General features: G+C 49.6%; 1 protein-coding gene across 1 annotated transcript in view; it reads right to left on the bottom strand.

Moving 5' to 3' along the window:
• The window catches only part of LOC138570298 (fatty acyl-CoA hydrolase precursor, medium chain-like), a 373,857-nt gene extending 352,277 nt beyond the window's left edge, over positions 1-21,580 (bottom strand). Inside the window, exons 1-2 of the mRNA XM_069649072.1 lie at positions 21,462-21,580; positions 15,548-15,752 (exon numbers count right to left, since the gene is read on the bottom strand). Coding sequence (XP_069505173.1) covers positions 15,548-15,752; positions 21,462-21,537 — 281 coding nt within the window. The 5' untranslated portion in view covers positions 21,538-21,580. The remainder of the gene's footprint in view (positions 1-15,547; positions 15,753-21,461) is intronic.
• Positions 21,581-22,287: the final 707 nt, after the last annotated feature.

Here is a 22,287-nt window from a genome sequence, read left to right as displayed (position 1 = left end):
AAAAAGCTGCCCATGGTCAAACCTTTAAAGCAAATTTGAAGAATCGGCTATGAGAGGTTATTTTGAATATGTGGAGCGAGTGGTTTCCACATTAATAAAACAGTTGGCTGATGGCACTACATTCTTAGTGGTGGTGCATCCACGAGGATCCCGACCCCGCTCTCCTGATAGCTTGTTAGAAAATACCCAAGCTGTGGAACATAATGCACTAGCGCCTGAGGGACCCTGTTGGTTTACAAATCACAGCACTGCTTCTATCCAACAAATATCAATTGAAAATCTCAATGTTGCAATAGCTGCTCATACTGCAGTCGTTACCCCCTCCAACATCCACCCAAGAAATAACACAATCATTGGACACAATAGGGGGCAGTAAACGCTTATGACTAGCGACTAGCGCACCCTAAAACCAAATATTGCATTACAAAAAAGAGACATCCTTTAAACAATCAGCAAACCACTAAAAAACCAGCGTCCTCTGTAATGGGGGAGATCCTAGGGGATGATCAAGCGGGTAAAGTTAAAGACACAGGTGCTGATACAACCGGGGTGCCTGTACAGAGTAGGGGGATATCTGGTTCAGAGGGGCCCTAAAGGCACCCAGTGATCCTTAAAATGGGGCAGATCTGGAGCCCAGCAGCAGCGGCTATTTCAAATCTTCAAAAAGACCAGGCTGGTCATATTGAGATGTGATCTGCCTAATACCCTGCAACCCCAACCCCAGATGCTCCTGTGTATTTCGAGAGAATCTGCGTGCATCAAAGGCCTTATAAAGCATTCTCAAGCATAGAGAATTATGAGGAATTTAGATTTGTAAACTTGGACCAGTTATGCCCCTTGGGACACGGGCTAGCCGTTATAACAGAAGCCATGGAAACAGTGGTCCAGCGTATATTGGAAACTCCCGGGCCCAACGATTTTATCCAGATATACATGGACGAAGATGATTTAACCCGGCCCTTTTTACAAGGAAATCCCAGCGACATGTCTTCTGCATTTTACAATTCTTGGAGAATATGTGGAGGCTTTTGCAAAGTAAGGCCAAGTTTATGCATTTTACACCCTTAAGAATTGTGGCACTAGTATTTTGTCCCCGCTGCACAGGTGCCTATGAACCTTTAAACAAAGTTATTCACAGCCATATCATAAAATCTAAAAGCAGATGTTGATAAAACTTTCATCAAAGCCCCTTAAATCTGTGGCTGGCGTCTAGTCTCATAGGTTTGATCGAGCCACGGAGCAAAACAGATGCTGATATACATAACATGTAGAGCTGGGTATTCCAATGGATACACCTGTAGGGCTTGGCCAGCTGGGTCTCTGTGAGGAGTATTCTCATAGACCCTTTAAAATATTGTATTTCAACTGCGGTGTGTTGCGATATTTTCAGCTAATGGATGAAACAGCTAGAAACACTTTGTATGTTTTACACCACAATGACCATTTTTATGGTATAACCTGTCTAAAAACTTTCTGGGGGCTAGAAACATCAGCAAGCATTGTCATCATATTTTCAACAACAAAAATAAAAACAGTTTTCGGTATCACTTTCCCTTGTGAAACCTTCAAAATGTCTGCAATGTCAGACCTTTGCGAGGTTGCGGGCATGTCTGAACATAAAGCTAGTCCAAAGTCTTTCTCTTTGTTGTGTCCCATCTAACTGATCTGTCTGTGTGTTCATGTAGCACTCTGATGGCTATGCACTTTGACGCTATACAAATAGATAAATAAATCAATAAAATTGAATGCACATTCAAAAAGTGCCCATGGGGGCTGTGGTCTGTGAGCCACGTTTTGACTTTATTTGACTCTTTATGTTAAAGAAATTTAACATAAAGAGTCAAACGTGTAACAGGTTAATCTGTCAGTTATGCAAAGTGCCCATTTTCAACACGGATACATACCTGTGTTGAGGTGGTCCAAATCGATAATCAATAACAAAACAAACTCAAGATAATTGCGTAACTACAAGTCCACAAGGACACCCGGCTTTATACAAACACGAACGGCCGGGTGAATACATCAACGCATTCTCAATCGTTATAATATAGAACACAAGCTTTTAAACGAAAAACAAGTCGTAAATGGTGCCATGGTTAGTGATAAAAAACACTTGCATTCACTTGTTTTATTGGTTAGTGAGATATAACATCTAAGCATGTTGTAGGTGAAGGCTACCACTATTGGATCTTCTTTCAATGATGGCTCCTCCCATTCTACTACCTCATTGCTTTGCACCGTGCTCCGCTAGCGAACCTGGCATACAAAATCCTAATTGGCTGGTGGTTTGCTCATCCAACTGTGGGCACTTAAATGTGATGCCAGGGTGCGTGGTGAGGAAGGAGAGATGAACGGGCTGCTATAATTCAGTTTGAAGATGTTTACTCCCTTCCCATCCTCAGGCCTGAGATCTTGTCTGCCAATTTGTTTGTGGCTTTGGTATTCTCCCTGTATCTGGCTGCACCAAGGTAATAGCAGGTGCACTGTCTAGTTTAGCAAGGAATAAATGGTCACTGTTCCGCTCACGTGTAGAGGGCCACTGCTCAGAACTCTTTTTTGTATGTTTATTGAGTTTTCTGCTATTCTAACCCATGTCTGATGCTCTGTGTGTTTAATTCCAGGAGATCAAGGCACTAACTATTTTCTCACTTGTACTTCTGGGAAATGTTATGATATGATAAGTCATTTATAATGCGCCTGTACACAAGTGTGTCTAGGTGCGACAAGACAATGTGAGGGAAACAGAAGGAGGCAGACAATGATCTTACTAGGCTTTGTGTCATTCAGATCGCACAATTGCGGGGAAGAGGGGAGGAGAGAAGTGCCAAAGGGGTGTGAGGAAAAGTGCAGGTGACTCAATAAGTGCTGCCAGAGGGAGGCTCTTAAGTGCAAAGAGAAGGGACTGCAGGGTTACAGATACTGACCCTTAAGTGCTGGGGAGCCCGGAGGCAGTGCAAGGGCAACTGGACATGCAGGAGCCTGGGCCCGGGTTCAGGGGTGGCCCTGTGGCTAGTGCACAGAGCTATCAGAGACCTTTCTAGGGGACAGGATGAGAAAATGAGGAAGTGAAAAGCAAGGTCTCGAGTTGCTTCTGGAACGGGAGGTGGTTCTGCCCAAGTTTGAGAGAGGCAGGGAGGTGGTTCAGGAGGGAGGCCCCAGCCGACGACAGAGATATGTCCCCATGTTCTGCTTAGAAAAGTGTTTTTGATTGCCTCTTTGGGTCTCTTGCTTACTTGCCTTGATGCCTAAACCTCTTTCTCAGCATCATGAGGCTTGGGACTTGGGACTGTTTGCAAAGCGGCCCGATGCCAGGATTCAGTATTTCAGAATAAAGGCCTTTCACAGTTCTGTCTAAAATGGCGCACTCAGGTTCCAACAATGCCCTGTCCATTTTCTTTGTGTCTTATGCGTTGCATGCCACAATGCGTTTGTTCCCTGCCCATGTATTCTGCAATCCACACCTACCTATGCTCATCTCTTTGCTGCGTGTGTAACCCTATCTGGGAATGCAGCTACCGTCCCCTACCTATGCCCCTCTCTATTCTCTTTGTGTAACCCTATCTGGATCTGCAGCTACCTTCCCCTACCTATGCTCAACTCTTTGCTGCGTGTGTAACCCTATCTGGGTATGCAGCTACCGTCCCCTACCTATGCCCCTCTCTATTCTCCTTGTGTAACCCTATCTGGGTCTGCAGCTACCATCCCCTACCTATGCCCCTCTCTATTCTCCTTGTGTAACCCTATCTGGGTATGCTGCTAGCTACCCCTACCTATGCTCATCTCTATGCTGCTTGTTTATCCCTATCTAGGTCTTCAGCTACCGTCCCCTACCTATGCTCATCTCTATGCTGCTTGTTTATCCCTATCTGGGTATGCTGCTAGCTACCCCTACCTATGCTCATCTCTATGCTGCTTGTTTATCCCTATATGGGTATGCTGCTAGCTACCCCTACCCATGCTCATCTCTATGCTACTTGTGTAACCCTATCTGGGTATGCAGCTACCGTCCCCTACCTATGCCCCTCTCTATTCTCCTTGTGTAACCCTATCTGGGTCTGCAGCTACCTTCCCCAACCTATGCTCACCTCTATGCTGCTTGTTTATCCCTATCTGGGTATGCTGCTAGTTACCCCTACCTATGCTCATCTCTATGCTGCTTGTTTATCCCTATCTGGGTATGCTGCTAGTTACCCCTACCTATGCTCATCTCTGTGCTACTTGTGTAACCCTATCTGGGTATGCAGCTACCGTCCCCTACCTATGCCCCTCTCTATCCTCCTTGTGTAACCCTATCTGGATATGCTGCCTGCTAGCTACCCCTACCTATGCTCATCTCTATGCTACTTGTGTAACCCTATCTTAGTATGTTGCTACCTGCTCCTACCTATGCTCATCTCTATGCTACTTGTGTAACCGCATCTGGATATGCTGCCTGCTACCTGCTCCTACCTATGCTCATCTCTATGCTACTTGTGTAACCGCATCTGGATATGCTGCTACCTGCTCCTACCTATGCTCATCTCTATGTTGATTGGGTAACCCTGTCTGGGTATGCAGCTACCGTCCCCTACCTATGCCCCTCTCTATTCTCCTTGTGTAACCCTATCTGGATATGCTGCCTGCTAGCTACCCCTACCTATGCTCATCTCTATGCTACTTGTGTAACCCTATCTTAGTATGTTGCTACCTACTTCTGCCTATGCTCATCTCTATGCTACTTGTGTAACCGCATCTGGATATGCTGCCTGCTACCTGCTCCTACCTATGTTCATCTCTATGCTACTTGTGTAACCACATCTGGATATGCTGCCTGCTACCTGCTCCTACCTATGCTCATCTCTGTGCTACTTGTGTAACCCTATCTGGGTATGCAGCTACCGTCCCCTACCTATGCCCCTCTCTATCCTCCTTGTGTAACCCTATCTGGATATGCTGCCTGCTAGCTACCCCTACCTATGCTCATCTCTATGCTACTTGTGTAACCCTATCTTAGTATGTTGCTACCTGCTCCTACCTATGCTCATCTCTATGCTACTTGTGTAACCGCATCTGGATATGCTGCCTGCTACCTGCTCCTACCTATGCTCATCTCTATGCTACTTGTGTAACCGCATCTGGATATGCTGCTACCTGCTCCTACCTATGCTCATCTCTATGTTGATTGGGTAACCCTGTCTGGGTATGCAGCTACCGTCCCCTACCTATGCCCCTCTCTATTCTCCTTGTGTAACCCTATCTGGATATGCTGCCTGCTAGCTACCCCTACCTATGCTCATCTCTATGCTACTTGTGTAACCCTATCTTAGTATGTTGCTACCTACTTCTGCCTATGCTCATCTCTATGCTACTTGTGTAACCGCATCTGGATATGCTGCCTGCTACCTGCTCCTACCTATGTTCATCTCTATGCTACTTGTGTAACCACATCTGGATATGCTGCCTGCTACCTGCTCCTACCTATGCTCATCTCTATGCTACTTGTGTAACCGCATCTGGATATGCTGCTACCTGCTCCTACCTATGCTCATCTCTATGTTGATTGGGTAACCCTGTCTGGGTATGCTGCTACCTTTCCTATGCTTGTGAGTGCACTCTACTTCTTTCCCTACTTGTCTGGCGCAAAGAAATCACATTTTTATGGTGGTTGCATTATCCCTGATGTTTAGACTAGTCGTTTGCAGATCACTTTTTCAGCTTGTACGTACGTTCACTTCTGTGAACGTCTGGTGGCGGGGACCAAACCTTGTGTTGATTTTATCTGCATCATGACACTTCCCCCTCTGGTCAATTTATTGACCACACATGCTTGTGTTGTCCTCTTCTCGGGTCCACACCCTAGAGACCCCCCTCAAGCTACCTCCCTATGCCACATATTCCTCTTGGCCACACGTCAAAAAACAGCATTCTGCACCTCCTTCACAGTCCCCCCAATGTTGTCTGTCATTTGAAGATCGCACAGGGGTTTAGATTTTCTATCAGGAGGCCCAAATTGCCTTTCTATGACACACATACAGGATTGTTCGTCTTTTTGAGTGTGAACATGATTTACATTATGTTCAACAAGCACAATTGTCAGTGTGTGTTTCTCCACTATTATCTTCCCTGCTCTTCTACATTGTTTCAGGGGACCTAGTTTATCGCAGAACCTTGTCCACAAGTGGCAGACACCTCAATTTGAGGGCCCATAATCTGTCCCGTATGCAACCCCCTCCTCTGTAAAACTGTGAGGCACAAGGGCCTGGGTGCATGCAGGTGATGTTAAACATTTTAGAGGCATGGCCCCCTGTCGGATGAGGAGAGACCAGAAGAAGAAGAGGGGACCAGACCAGAGACGAGGCTGAGAGTGAGAGCTATCCAGCAGCGCGACACCTGATACCACATCACAGAACAATGCACTTTTCCCGGAAAAAGGGACACTGTTTCCCTAATGCCTCAACATGTGCCTAGAAAAAGACTTCTGGAGAGAAGGGAATCAATAAGCAAAATGATTGCTGCTCTTTTCGTTTCTCTTTTCTGTTTTTGGTTTGCGTAAACAATAGCAATTAGATTTGTTAGTAATACTAGCATTAATATAACTGCTAAAGTGAGTTGAGCAATAGAAAGCGTTAGGAGAGGTGCGTCTGATGAAGAACACTTCTTGAAACATCATTTTGAAAACTATGATGAAAAAATGAATAATCTTTAGTACAAACATATGACCAAGGTGGGGAGAGAGAAATCCGATGAGAACTGCTTTGTGTGCTCTCTCATTCCGCAAGCTTTGAGTACCTCCAAAGTGTTTGTGGCCAAACAGATGTTATGTTATTTGGAATTTATATATCGCTCTATATATCATTGGTATGATCTCAAAGCGCTGGTCGGTTGACCGCCCTCGGGCACCGCAGTCCAGGTCAGTAGAGAGAGAAGGTGTCGTAGGGTGCGTGGGTGCACCAGTTATGTGTGCAGCTGATGTCATTGCCAGATGGTAGCTGAATCCTAGAGTTAGGTGTGGTGGTGAAGATATCAGTTGGATGTGTGCAGCCTGGTGGGTTGACACCCAGGATGGGTTCTGGCTGCGTTAGGCCTGTAGGACACTTATGTGAGCAGCTAGGCCGGATTGTCATGGGATAGCTGCGTTTTATTAGAGAGATGAGGTATTTCAAAGGGTAATGTTCGTATGTGGACAACTAGGCCGAATTTTTCAGGGGTATAGCTGCATTCTAATTGTGTGATGGTGTAGAGAAGAGAGTAAGTATAATGCTATGGGATGGGGGTGTTTGCGTGTGTTTATAAACCAATGCAGCAGGAGCAATTTCTCGGTTGAAGTTACTGATAATATTTGATGTACTATCCAGATACCAGTAAAAAAGAGCACACCGTCTAACGCCTCTTGCAATGTGCAAAACAAGAGGACAATTTCAGGACAAACGGGCTAATCTAAAATGGGTTACAAGAGCAGACTCGCTTTATGAAGACAACTATATTAAACAAACGAAAGTGAAAAGAACAACAGAAATGGCCATGAAATATATCAGGGCCATGCAGAGGCGAGATAACAATGATTGAACATCCACTGTTGAGGTGCACAGAGGCACAAGGGAAAGAAATACCTTTTTGTTGCAATAAACCCGAGCTGCACATTATAGGGGAACGGGAATACTCCTGAACGATGGGTAGAATGTATTGTATTGTATTGTACTTGTCATTTGTATAGTGCCAATTTTACCATTATTGTAGTCTCAATGCCCTGTTAGTGGGAGCGCTGTCAACGGACCAGAGTCCAGAGTGTTGGAGGCCATGGAGCACGATTAGGATGCATGTGTGCATTTGGCCGAAAAAGGCTTAGTGGTAGAGAAGCTCCACATGCAGTCATGCATGTGGATGGGTGCTGAGAGGAGTAGGGGTGGCGTCAGTGCTAGAGACACGCTATGTGTTCAGCGTGCCAGTATTTGTCAAAGGTGTGCAGTGCATTCTGCTGTCAGGTGTTGGGGCGTAATCTGGTGTAAGTAGGCAGAGAGTTTCTGTGAACAATACAACCACTTTTTGTCATAGTCCTTGCTGTATAGTGGTGTTTGTGTGTGTGGATAGCCAGGTCTGCGGCCAGTGGAGTGGTGTATTACATATACCTTGATGCCATTGATAGCGCTTTGTTGTTAGTCTGCTCTAGCACCTTGGAGCGTCTCTTGGGCTAGATGGAATTAACAATAAAGATCTCAGACCAAATAACTGGACTGACTCAAAGGAATATGGCAAAGTACTACTTTATTCTCAGGTTTAATAAAGCAGGGTCAACGGACAAACATCAGACTGATGCTTGCACACTAACACATAAACTTGATGACACAGAGGTCTTATACCCCAATATGCATTATCTATGATGTCATTCTACATAGCAAACCATAAAATCTATTAGCGGGAGGGATAGCATTAGGGGAACATATCTACTTATAGTGTTAGTACTGTATAAGTGCTGTATTAGCTTTATTAGCTGTTTCTTATCTATAGGATAACCCTCAAACTACCTCTAAATATGTATAATACTGATTATAGCAAAAAAAATGGCAGCGGATTGGAGTATGTAACATTGCATAGCAGGTTGCCCCATAGACCCACTGATTGGTTGGCATTCTCACCCAAACTTGGACTTTCGACTCAGCTAGTAGCTTGTAAGGAAACCGAATCTCAGGTGCTTGGATCATGTAAAATTACTCCCCACTTTCCCAGTTAGTACATCACCTCTCATCAGACTGTCCATGAGCCAAAGTTTCATATCTGTAGTTGACCTTGCAGCCTGTTCTCTGCTCTATGACATTCGAGGGAGTGAAAGCACATCACTATCTTCATTCAGGGCTTAACGAATAGCCCTTGTTTTCAACTTCTTAGTCACATGTGAAGAGACCACAAATTTGTCCATTTCAGCCTCTTATTTACTGCTATTTGATTTAATTATACTGGGTGTTCTGACTCTCTTGGCCTCTAGAGACTTGCTCACTCTACTTTGTATAGACTTTATGCACTTTTTATTGTCCAATACTTTGCTCCTGCAAATGTTTTTTCTCTTTTAATCTTAGAGAAATATGTCTTACGTCCATTACTCGTCCATCTGCCTCCCTTCGTGCTTTGCAGCTGTTCCTTAACAATAGCATCCTTGATCCCAAGCCAGCATTGACTCATCTTTGTTTTGCACACAAAGCTGTTCTTCCAAAGTCTCCTGACTCTGCAATGCTGATCGGCTCCTGAGGTAGTTGAATTGAATATCTACGTGAGCCTGCGTCCATTTTCCTATCACCTTATATATCCCTCTATAGCAAACTCTAAGTATTTTTTCTACCTTGCTTGACTGTGTGTTTACTCTTATTGGTCAGCAAGTTACTTTGTCTTCTCTGCATTCATGATAACTTTATCGTTTTGTATGTGTTTCTCTTGTCACTTCAGCTACCGCTTCAGCATGGCTTCATACATCTTCTTCATGACAACACCCTGTCCTCGTCAGATGTCACTCAGCGCTCCATGATGTCCAGTGGTGCGTGCTGACATCCTTCCATACAGCAACCTTCCACTCTTTCAGTGCATATCTTCTCTCATACACTCAATGCAGCATAGGCCTAACACATGGGGGCCTACATATAGCCTTTCTCCTGCAGTTCAAGTATGATGGAGGTGAGGGGGCGGGAGCTAGGGAAAATGCATCCACCTGCCCCTCTACATCAGGGCACCTGCTCAGGTATTTTACTTCTTCTTCTCTGTTCTTGCGGCTGGGATAAAAATGGTTAGCAGCGACGACAGTCTATGTTCCAACTAATCACATTTAGGGAGCGATATGCCACAGGAGGCCCAAGGGTGGGCAGCATAATGGGTGGAGAGGACTGGGGGTTTTTGGGGGTTGTGACGAGTGGTGCGCCAGTGTGCTTCATGAGTGGCCCTTGTGTGGAGACGTGTTGGCTGCATGGGGCGACTACTGAGAGAGAGTAGAAGACTGGGGCATGGAAAAAATGGGGGAGCTGGGTGTGGTATGTCCTGGGCTAGAATTGCGGGGATAGAAAGTAGCGTCACCAAGAATAGACTATGGTACTACACTCACGTAACAGTAACGGACAGCCCTCAGAATTGAGTTTGTCACAGCAAAGGATAGACTTCTAAATCAACCATGGAACTACAGTGGTAACACCAAGATTTCAATGTGGGGGGCTGAAAGATGGCTAGAATGTAATCACCAGGATTCAGCTATTTCAGTGAGAGGGAAAGGCCTAGTTCATACCTTGGCAGCAGCAACATAGATGCTCCGAATTTCCTATGACACAGGAATGGACAAGGTCAGAAATCAACTTTGGCATTGCTGTAGCACCACCTAGATGTAATTATGGCAGTGAGAGGGAGAATGGAGAAATGCCTACATTTAAGATTCAACAGTGAATGGAGAAAACCCTACGTTTGGGATACAAGAGCAGTGGAAGAAAGCGCCTAACTTAGAGCCTCAACAGCAAACAGGAAAACATTCAGAGTGCTTGCACAATCAAGCAATGGCAAAGCCAAACTGTTGTAAAAGTTTCTTAAAGTTAACAAACTTTTAAAAGGGAAATAGGGGTTCAGGTAAGTACCATTGCAACTCACCCCCCACACTCCGATCTTCTTAGGACGTGGATATCATAGATGAAGAATACGTTGGAGGACACAATCCATTTGATGAACAAGTTACTTACCAACTGGTAACGTTCATTCGACTGGATGTTCCTCCAACTTGTCTTCTGAAGAGTGTCCAACATCAATTTTCCCGCCTTCAGCTCTGGTCCCGGATGCCCAGGGGTTGCAGGCTCGAGCACTTCTCCAGTCAGAGAAAAATGCTGGTTCAAAGCCTTCAGATTGGCAAATGCAGAAGAACTCGATGCAGGGCCCCTCTCAACACAGTATTGGATGAAGGAAAGCTGTTTCAGAAACAGCAGGGGAACACACTTGCCGGGACAGACTTTGCCTCCTATCTCGGGTGTCCTTGATGCTGGATCCACGAAATTTGGCAGAGGTGAGTCTTGTAGCACAAGCTGTCGATCCCCCAAGATCCAGGCCTCAATGCAGAATGGTGATTTCCGCCGCACAGTAGCCCAAACTCTGAGCTGAGCAGCCACTGGGTGATCCAGGGGCACTTCTGAGGGCTCTTCTTTGCAGGACTCCGAGCTGACGTCAAGAATGGATGTTCACTCCACTCCAAGGGTCGCAGCTCCTTCGCAGGACTGCTGAAGATCACCTGCAAAACAGGGCATTTCCAGGAGAGCAGCAGAAGTTGGTTGTTAGGCCTGCTTCCAATGGGTCCACCGTCTCCTGACATGTCTTGCAGCTGGTCATGATACTTGGCCCCCCTCAGTTTCTTCAAGGATCACTGAAGAATGGGAGCAGGGGACCTCTTCTTATTAAAAAAGCAGGTAAGAGCCGACAAACCCACTAGCCAATCACAGATCTAGCCCACACACACACCCCAGCAGTGGTCCAATCAGGACCACTGGTTGCACATCTCATTCATGCCTTTCAGACACACTGGAACCAGTTTTTCTATTGGGACCAGACAGTCCCATCCCACTTCCCAGCAGCAAACACACACATGGCCCTGCAGTGGCCTGTGAAAAGCCTCAGCACTCCCAGGCACTGGACAATATATGAGGGTTCTCCTGGCCTCACAGGCCAGGAAGAAGGGTTAGTAACAAGATGGCCAAGCGACAAACGAGAAACCTTGTGTCATGACCATGTTTGGACACTAGCCACAGTAGGTAGCCAAACACAGTAAATGTGGTAATTCTGAAGTAAAATACAGTACAAAATTGCAAAAGGTAACTTCTGCCACCAGTCTGTCCCTTAGGCACACCTAAAGTAACCAAAAATCCTCTGAGTGTTAGTCTAAGGTAAAACAAACATATAGCCCATTTTACAGCATTGTAAGATGAGTTGAACAATGACAAGAGTTACCAAAGGGGCAACAAAGTAACTAGACTAAGGTAAACAATGTTTCCCAGTACTGACAGCCTGAAGGACATGTCAGTTTCCCCTTAACAGATGAGGCTGAAGGCTTCACTTCACTGCAAAAAGAGCAGGTCCAATTCTAAAATAAAAGCAAAAGGTTTGGGGGTCCATAAAAATGGAGGGAAAGGTGCTATAAAGAAAATTCTTTCCTAACAAGTGGTTCTCAAGCCAGCGGTGGTCCAGCAGGCAGTGAGGGTCATGCAGCCAGAGAGGCTGTGAAGCCAGAGTGTGTCATGCAGCTAGGGAGGGGTGCTCCAGCCAGCGATGGTCCAGCAGGCAGTGAGGGTCATGCAGCCAGAGAGGCTATGCAGCTAGAGTGTGTCATGCAGCTAGAGAGGGGTGCTCCAGCCAGCGATGGTTCAGCAGGCAGTAAGGGTCATGCAGCCAGAGAGGGGTGCTCCAGCCAGCGATGATCCAGCAGGCAGTGAGGGACCATCCAGTCAGCGATGGTCGAGCAGGCAGTGAGGGTCATGCAGCTAGAGAGGGTTGCTCCAGCCAGCGATGGTCCAGCAGGCAGTGAGGGTCATGCAGCTAGAGAGGCTATGCAGCCAGAGTGTTTCATACAGCTAGAGAGGGACCATCCAGCCAGCAATGGTCCAGCAGGCAGTGAGGGTCATGAAGCTAGAGAGGCTATGCAGCCAGAGTGTGTCATGCAGCTAGAGAGGGACCATCTAGCCAGCGATGGTCCAGCAGGCAGTGAGGGTCATACTGCCAGAGAGGGTTATGTAGCCAGAGTGTGTCATGCAGCTAGAGAGGGACCATCCAGCCAGCGATGGTCCAGCAGGCAGTGAGGGTCATGCAGCTAGAGAGGCTGTGAAGCCATAGTGTGTCATGCAGCTAGAGAGCGACCATCCAGCCAGCGATGGTCCAGCAGGCAGTGAGGGTCATGCAGCCAGAGATGCTATGCAGCCAGAGTGTGTCATGCAGCTAGAGAGGGACCATCCAGTCAACGATGGTCGAGCAGGCAGTGAGGGTCATGCAGCTAGAGAGGAGTGCTCCTGCCAGCGATGGTCCAGCAGGCAGTGGGGGTCATGCAGCCAGAGAGGCTGTGAAGCCAGAGTGCGTCATGCAGCTAGAGAGGGATCATCCAGCCAGTTATGGTCCAGCAGGCAGTCAGTGAGGGTCTTGACGCCAGAGGGGGCCATTCTGCATGAGGAGATCATGCAGCCAGATGGGGTCATGCTACCACAGGCGATCCTTCAGCCAGAGTGCATCATCCGGTCAGAGCGGATCCTCTAGCTAGCCTCTGGCTCCCAGTACAGGCCAGAATCCTCCATAAAACACTCACCATCACCCACAAATGCCTGTCAGACACGGCCCATACCTACCTCAACAATTGCATTGCACGAAAAACACATTGAGATCCCTTAGATCCAATGCAAATATCCAACTGCACATTCCCCGCTTCACCGCCACGAGAACAGGTAATTCTAGCTTCACCATTGCAGCCCCCCGCATCTGGAACTCTCTTCCACACCACCAATATCGCTACCCAAGTTCAAAAAACAACTCAAACCCTGGTTGTTCAACAAGTACTAATACTCTCTCATATACTTCTTGCCCCAGACGGTAAAACCTAGCAAAACTAGAACATTCTTGTGGCATTTCATAGATCAAGTAATGCTACCCTGTCCTGATCACTAAGATATGTTCTCAACTATCAAGAAAGATGTATGAAACCTCAACTTGCTAACGAAGATATATGTAACTTACGCCGTGATACGCAATTGAAACGTGATACGCGCCTTGAAACACTTGTGTATAGGTGCGTTACAAATGCCATCTCATATCATATCATATCAAGGGTTTGGGCGTTTATTCAAATGTAATAAATAAAAATAAATAAAATTGTCAAGCAGGCAGTGAGGGCCATACTGCCAGAGGGGGTTATGCAGCCAGAGTGGGTCATGCAGCTAGAGAGGGGTGCTCCAGCCAGTGTTGGTTCAGCAGCCAGAGAGGGTTCATCCAGCAAGAGAGCAGCATCAGCCAGATGAGGATATGCCGCCAGAGTGGGTCATGCAGCTAGAGTGGGTCATGCAGCCAGAGTGGGTCATGCATCCAGAGTGGGACATGCAGCCAGAGTGGGTCATGCATCCAGAGTGGGACATGCAGCCAGAGTGGGCAATGCACCTAGAGTGGCCCATGCACCTAGAGTGGCCCATGCAGCTAGACTGGCTCATGCCGCCAGAGTGGCCCATGCCGCCAGAGTGGGCCATGCAGATAGAGGGGGCCATGCAGATAGAGGGGGCCATGAAGCTAGAGTAGGCCATGCACCTAGAGTTGCCCATGCCGCCAGAGTGGGCCATGCAGCTAGAGTGGGCCATGCAGCTAGAGTGGACCATGCATCTAGAGTGGCCCATGCTACCAGAGTGGCCCATGCTGCCAGAGTGGGCCATGCAGCTAGAGTGGGCCATGCAGCTAGAGTGGGCCATGCAGCTAGATTGGGTCATGCAGCTAGAGTAGGCCATGCACCTAGAGTGGCCCATGACGCCAGAGTGGGCCATGCAGCTAGAGTGGGCCATGCAGCTAGAGTGGACCATGCATCTAGATTGGCCCATGCTACCAGAGTGGCCCATGCCGCCAGAGTGGGCCATGCAGCTAGAGTGGGCCATGCAGCTAGAGTGGGTCATGTAGCTAGAGTGGGTCATGCAGTCAGAGTGGGCAATGCACCTAGAGTGGCCCATGCACCTAGAGTGGCCCATGCCGCCAGGGTGCCCCATGCCGCCAGAGTGCCCCATGCCGCCAGAGTGGGCCATGCAGCTAGAGTGGGCCATGCATCTAGAGTGGTCCATGCTACCAGAGTGGCCCATGCCGCCAGAGTGGGACATGCAGCTAGAGTGGGCCATGCAGCTAGAGTGGGTCATGTAGCTAGAGTGGGTCATGCAGTCAGAGCGGGCAATGCACCTAGAGTGGCCCATGCACCTAGAGTGGCCCATGCCACCAGAGTGCCCCATGCCGCCAGAGTGGCCCATGCAGCTAGAGTGGGTCATGCAGCTAGAGTGGGCCATGCTGCCAGAGTGGGTAATGCACCTAGAGTGGGTCATTCAGCCAGAGTGTGTCTTCCAGCCAGAGTGGGTGGCATGTAGTGATGGCAGGAGTGAGGCAGTGAGCAGTTAGTGAATGTGGGAGATTTTTCTAAGTTCCCTGCCCCCATAAATAATAATTTCCATCTCAGCAAATGAACTCGTTATTAACACCTACAAAATAGTAAAAGAGAGGAGAAGTGTTTCCTATGATGTGGCAAGCTAAGAATAAAAGGTGCACACCTTTTAAATCTACAAATCATGTATAAATATGTCCTGCTGAGATAAATCCTAACAAGCATATTCAGGTGTAATTTGAACAGACATTCAAGTGGTCTAGCAGTAAGTCTCTCGACCGTGGGCAACACAAGCTAATTTAAACCATGACAACCCTTGAAGGTTGTATGTTTTTTGCCTGCTTGTGAGATCCGGGGAGACATATTTAGCTGGATTTCAGATCTGGGAGAATCCGGCCCAATGACCAGCGCTGGTGTCATGCCCGATCGAGAAGCCGAGTCCAGAGAAGGCAAAGTACTCACGTAGGTGGAAAAGATGTTGCGTTTCTCACACCGGTCCATGGCTCCGCTGGTTGCGGAGCAGAGAAGCGCCTTGATCCCAAAGGCGGTTTAGCGAATGGAACTCCCAGATACGCGTTGACCGCCTGGTCCGTTCCCTTCACAGTCATTCGCAGTCCTTCCAGCCACCCATCGCTGCTCAGCACCATTGGATTGGAAGCAGCTACACCTGTTGAGGAAGAGGTTGAAGTAACACCGGGTCAGGCTAATGCATCATTACAGGAGCCAGAGCAGGGAGATCAGGGAGATCATGTGGAAGGAGGCAAGTGATGGGGAGATGGGAGGTGAGCAGGGAGATCAGGTGGACGGAGGCAAGAGCTGGGGAGATGGGAGGTGAGCAGGGAGATCAGGTGGACGGAGGCAAGTGATGGGGAGATCAGGTGGACGGAGGCAAGTGATGGGGAGATGGGAGGTGAGCAGGGAGATCAGGTGGAAGGAGGCAAGTGATGGGGAGATGGGAGGTGAGCAGGGAGATCAGGTGGACGGAGGCAAGTGATGGGGAGATCAGGTGGACGGAGGCAAGTGATGGGGAGATGGGAGGTGAGCAGGGAGATCAGGTGGAAGGGGGCAAGTGATGGAGAGATCAGGTGGACGGAGGCAAGTGATGGGGAGATGGGAGGTGAGCAGGGAGATCAGGTGGAAGGGGGCAAGTGATGGAGAGATGGGAGGTGAGCAGGGAGATCAGGTGGAAGGGGGCAAGTGATGGAGAGATGGGAGGTGAGCAGGGAGATCAGGTGGATGGAGGCAAGTGATGGAGAGATCAGGTGGACGGAGGCAAGTGATGGGGAGATGGGAGGTGAGCAGGGAGATCAGGTGGAAGGAGGCGAGTGATGGGAAGATGGGAGGTGAGCAGGGAGATCAGGTGGAAGGAGGCAAGTGATGGAGAAATGGGAGGTGAGCAGGGAGATCAGGTGGAAGGAGGCGAGTGATGGAGAGATGGGAGGTGAGCAGGGAGATCAGGGAGATCAGGTGGATGAAGGCAAGTGATGGAGAGATGGGAGGTGAGCAGGGAGATCAGGTGGAAGGAGGCAAGTGATGGAGAGATGGGAGGTGAGCAGGGAGATCAGGTGGAAGGAGGCAAGTGATGGGGAGATGGGAGGTGAGCAGGGAGATCAGATGGAAGGAGGCACGTGATGGAGAGATGGAAGGTGAGCAGGGAGATCAGGTGCAAGGAGGTGAGTGATGGAGAGATGGAAGGTGAGCAGGGAGATCAGGTGGAAGGAGGCAGGTGATGGAGAGATGGAAGGGGAGCATGGAGATCAGGTGGAAGGAAGCAAGTGATGGAGAGATGGAAGGTGAGCAGGGAGATCAGGTGGAAGGAGGCAAGAGATGGAGAAATGGGAGGTGAGCAGGGAGATCAGGTGGATGAAGGCAAGTGATGGAGAGATGGGAGGTGAGCAGGGAGATCAGGTGGAAGGAGGCGAGTGATGGAGAGATGGGAGGTGAGCAGGGAGATCAGGTGGAAGGAGGCAAGTGATGGGGAGATGGGAGGTGAGCAGGGAGATCAGGTGGAAGGAGGCAAGTGATGGGGAGATGGGAGGTGATCTGGGAGATCAGGTGGATGGAGGCAAGTGATGGAGAGATGGGAGGTGAGCAGGGAGATCAGATGGAAGGAGGCAAGTGATGGGGAGATGGGAAGTGAGGAGGGAGATCAGGTGGAAGGAGGCAAGTGATGGGGAGATGGGAGGTAAGCAGGGAGATCAGGTGGAAGGAGGCAAGTGATGGGGAGATCAGGTGGACGGAGACAAGTGATGGGGAGATGGGAGGTGAGCAGGGAGATCAGGAGGAAGGAGCCACGTGATGGGGAAATGGAAGGTGAGCAGGGAGATCAGGTGGAAGGAGGCGAGTGATGGAGAGATGGGAGGTGAGCAGGGAGATCAGGTGGAAGGAGGCAAGTGATGGAGAGATGGGAGGTGAGCAGGGAGATCAGGTGGAAGGAGGCACGTGATGGGGAAATGGAAGGTGAGCAGGGAGACCAGGTGGAAGGAGGCGAGTGATGGAGAGATGGGAGGTGAGCAGGGAGATTAGGGAGATCAGGTGGATGGAGGCAAGTGATGGAGAGATGGGAGGTGAGCATGGAGATCAGGTGGAAGGAGGCAAGTGATGGAGAGATGGGAGGTGAGCAGGGAGATCAGGTGGAAGGAGGCAAGTGATGGAGAGATGGGAGGTGAGCAGGGAGATCAGGTGGAAGGAGGCGAGTGATGGAGAGATGGAAGGTGAGCAGGGAGATCAGGTGGAAGGAGGCAAGTGATGGAGAGATGGGAGCTGAGCAGGGAGATCAGGTGGAAGGAGGCAAGTGATGGGGAGATGGGAGGTGATCTGGGAGATCAGGTGGATGGAGGCAAGTGATGGAGAGATGGGAGGTGAGCAGGGAGATCAGGTGGAAGGAGGCAAGTGATGGAGAGATGGGAGGTGAGCAGGGAGATCAGGTGGAAGGAGGCAAGTGATGGAGAGATGGGAGGTGAGCAGGGAGATCAGGTGGATGAAGGCAAGTAATGGAGAGATGGGAGGTGAGCAGGGAGATCAGGTGGAAGGAGGCAAGTGATGGGGAGATGGGAGGTGAGCAGGGAGATCACGTGGAAGGAGGGAAGTGATGGAGAGATGGGAGGTGAGCAGGGAGATCAGGTGGAAGGAGGCAAGTGATGGGGAGATGGGAGGTGAGCAGGGAGATCAGGTGGAAGGAGGCGAGTGATGGAGAGATGGGAGGTGAGCAGGGAGATCAGGTGGAAGGAGGCAAGTGATGGAGAGATGGGAGGTGAGCAGGGAGATCAGGTGGAAGGAGGCAAGTGATGGGGAGATGGGAGGTGAGCAGGGAGATCAGGTGGAAGGAGGCGAGTGATGGAGAGATGGGAGTTGAGCAGGGATATCAGGTGGAAGGAGGCAAGTGATAGAGAGATGGGAGCTGAGCAGGGAGATCAGGTGGAAGGAGGCAAGTGATGGGGAGATGGGAGGTGATCTGGGAGATCAGGTGGATGAAGGCAAGTGATGGAGAGATGGGAGGTGAGCAGGGAGATCAGGTGGAAGGAGGCAAGTGATGGGGAGATGGGAGGTGAGCAGGGAGATCAGGTGGAAGGAGGCGAGTGATGGAGAGATGGGAGGTGAGCAGGGAGATCAGGTGGAAGGAGGCAAGTGATGGGGAGATAAGAGGTGATCTGGGAGATCAGGTGGAAAGAAGCAAATGATGGAGAGATGGGAGGTGAGCAGGGAGATCAGGTGGAAGGAGGCACGTGATGGGGAAATGGAATGTGAGCAGGGAGATCAGGTGGAAGGAGGCAAGTGATAGAGAGATGGGAGCTGAGCAGGGAGATCAGGTGGAAGGAGGCAAGTGATGGGGAGATGGGAGGTGATCTGGGAGATCAGGTGGATGAAGGCAAGTGATGGAGAGATGTGAGGTGAGCAGGGAGATCAGGTGGAAGGAGGCAAGTGATGGAGAGATGGGAGGTGAGCAGCGAGATCAGGTGGAAGGAGGCGAGTGATGGCGAGATGGGAGGTGAGCAGGGAGATCACGTGGAAGGAGGCAAGTGATGGAGAGATGGAAGGTGAGCAGGGAGATCAGGTGGAAGGAGGCAAGTGATAGAGAGATGGGAGGTGAGCAGGGAGATCAGGTGGAAGGAGGCAAGTGATGGAGAGATGGGAGGTGAGCAGGGAGATCAGGTGGACAGAGGCAAGTGATGGAGAGATCAGGTGGACGGAGGCCAGTGATGGGGAGATGGGAGGTGAGCAGGGAGATCAGGTGGAAGGAGGCAAGTGATGGGGAGATGGGAGGTGAGCAGGGAGATCATGTGGAAGGAGGCAAGTGATGGAGAGATGGAAGGTGAGCAGGGAGATCAGGTGGAAGGAGGCAAGTGATGGAGAGATGGGAGGTGAGCAGGGAGATCAGGTGGAAGGAGGCAAGTGATGGAGAGATGGAAGTTGAGCAGGGAGATCAGGTGGAAGGAGGCAAGTGATGGAGAGATGGGAGGTGAGCAGGGAGATCAGGTGGAAGGAGGCGAGTGATGGGGAGATGGGAGGCGAGCAGGGAGATTAGGTGGAAGGAGGCAAGTGATGGAGAGATGGGAGGTGAGCCGGGAGATCAGGTGGAAGGAGGCGAGTGATGGAGAGATTGGAGGTGAGCAGGGAGATCAGGTGGAAGGAGGCAAGTGATGGAGAGATGGGAGGTGAGCAGGGAGATCAGGTGAAAGGAGGCAAGTGATGGAGAGATGGGAGGTGAGCAAGGAGATCAGGTGGAAGGAGGTCAGTGATGGAGAGATGGGAGGTGAGCAGGGAGATCAGGTGGAAGGAGGCGAGTGATGGAGAGATGGGAGGTGAGCAGGGAGATCAGGTGGAGGGAGGCAAGTGATGGGGAGATGGGAGGTGGTCTGGGAGATCAGGTGGAAGGAAGCAAATGATGGAGAGATGGGAGATGAGCAGGGAGATCAGGTGAAAGGAGGCAAGTGATAGAGAGATGGGAGCTGAGCAGGGAGATCAGGTGGAAGGAGGCAAGTGATGGAGAGATGGGAGGTGAGCAGGGAGATCAGGTGGAAGGAGGCAAGTGATGGGGAGATGGGAGGTGAGGAGGGAGATCAGGTGGAAGGAGGCGAGTGATGGAGAGATGGGAGGTGAGCAGGGAGATCAGGTGAAAGGAGGCGAGTGATGGAGAGATGGGAGGTGAGCAGGGAGATCAGGTGGAAGGAGGGAAGTGATGGAGAGATGGGAGGTGAGCAGGGAGATCAGGTGGAAGGAGGTGAGTGATGGCGAAGTGGGAGATGAGCAGGGAGATCAGGTGGAAGGAGGCGAGTGATGGAGAGATGGGAGGTGAGCAGGGAGATCAGGTGGAAGGAGGCGAGTGATGGAGAGATGTGAGGTGATCAGGAGGAAGGAGGCAAGTGATGGAGAGCTGGTAGGTGAGCAGGGAGATCAGGGAGATCAGGTGGAAGGAGGTAAGTGAAGGAGAGATGGGAGGTGAGCAGGGAGATCAGGAAGGGCCTGGCGGCATTGAGAAGTTGTACTGAGTAGGCAGCTGCCGGGGAGATGGCCCTTATTTGGTGAGATAGGGAGATATTGGTGTCGAGATAGATACCCAGAGTTTTTACCGAGGAGGAGACCGGGATCACAGCACCATCGATGTTGAAGTTGGAATAAAGTGGATCAAGTGTTTTTTATGTTGGTGCCGGCCCAACAATGAGAAGTTCAGTTTTCTCATCGTTAAGGCAGAGGCCATGGTTTGACATCCACGATTGAATAGTGGTGTAAGTGGAGCTGAGGGTGGTGGAATCTTTGCAGTAGGAGGAGAATCTCTGTGTGTCGTCGGCATAGTTGGTACAAGCTATGCCGATCGAGTCAAGGTGGTCCAAGAGCGGCTTAGTAAAGATGTTATAAAGTGTGGGAGAGATGCATGAACCTGGAGAAACTCGGCAGCTGATGGGGGAGGATGATGCGCAGGCATTCTCAGAGAAGTCCTTCATCACTCTCCCTTCAGCTACTTCATTCTTGGAGCACTTCAGAACTCTTTATGATGTCTGGATGGGAGAAAAATGACCTATATTCTGTAAGCAATAAAACTGGTGCAAACATGACCTTGCTTTGTTCAGTGAGATGTGCCTGCACTCTGACCCCAGGCCTTCCCAAATCCTTTCATTGGTCTGTCTCCTGCACACCCAGTGGTGTTCTAGGTCCTCGCTCTCCCCTTAGATTATGGGTCTCCGCCCATCGGCTCCCCAGATGGCTTGGACTACAATTCCCAGCAGCCTTAGCTGGCATAGACTATAGTGGGCAATCATGCATCATGGGAAATCATTGACTATTAACTTAGATAATTCCCTGGTGCAGAGACTGACAACGACCCTCTTCATTCATTCCTTTCCTGTTCCTCCCAACACAGAATGTCGGGGGGTCTCACCGTGGGGTACAGAGGCTGCCAGGCAGTGGGTGGAGAGCAGTGTGAGGAGCAGCAGTGTCTTGCTGGAGGCATCCATGTCTCGACCTCTCTTTCTGGATCAGAGCTCTGGAGGACTGCGACCTGTGCCAGTGGGGCATTGAAGTACAGAGAAGGGGGCGGTTGGAGGTCATTGGCACTTTGCTGACTCGTGACTGGTCCACAGTGTTTGCAGACCCTGTTTGACACTGGACTCCAATAATCATTGCCAGAAAATCAATACCAAGCGGGGGCCTGTAACATGTTCGCAGAAGTAGAAATAAAGGGGTGAAAGGCAGAGGGTATAAGGTGCTGATGGTTGCTTAATTCTCCTCTCTCAGATGTGACACCCTGTCAGGGGTCCAAGTGTAAAACAAAAGTAGCGGGACTATGTTCTCCTACCCCTGTATTCTTTGTGGCCTCCCCCACCAACCGCATAGTCATCCTGCCCCCACCCAATTCGAACCCCATACCTTGGACCTGCCTTTACTCCACATTGCTGTATCACGAACATTGAACACAACACAGTGAAAGAAATTGCCTCTGAATGAGTCCCCTCTTTTCCATTCATCGTTCCTGACAGCATAGAGCTCTATGCAGCTTCCCTTTTCCATTCAGCCACCATTAGCCCCTGTGATGAATTGCCAACTGGCAAGGAAGTGAAAGTCCTAGCTTTTTAGATTTGTATTAAGTAATACAATGATCTGGGTAATTCCATCTATGAAAGGGAGATCTGCTAATCAGAGTCCTCTTTCATAAGCTCCATGCCAGCAGCATAGTGTGTGCTTGTGCCCTGCTTCATCAGTATCCT

This window comes from Ambystoma mexicanum, chromosome 2q, assembly GCF_040938575.1.
Source record: "Ambystoma mexicanum isolate Mex_15411 chromosome 2q, UKY_AmexF1_1, whole genome shotgun sequence".
Lineage (NCBI taxonomy): Eukaryota > Metazoa > Chordata > Amphibia > Caudata > Ambystomatidae > Ambystoma > Ambystoma mexicanum.
This window is presented reverse-complemented; position numbering and strand designations above follow the sequence as displayed.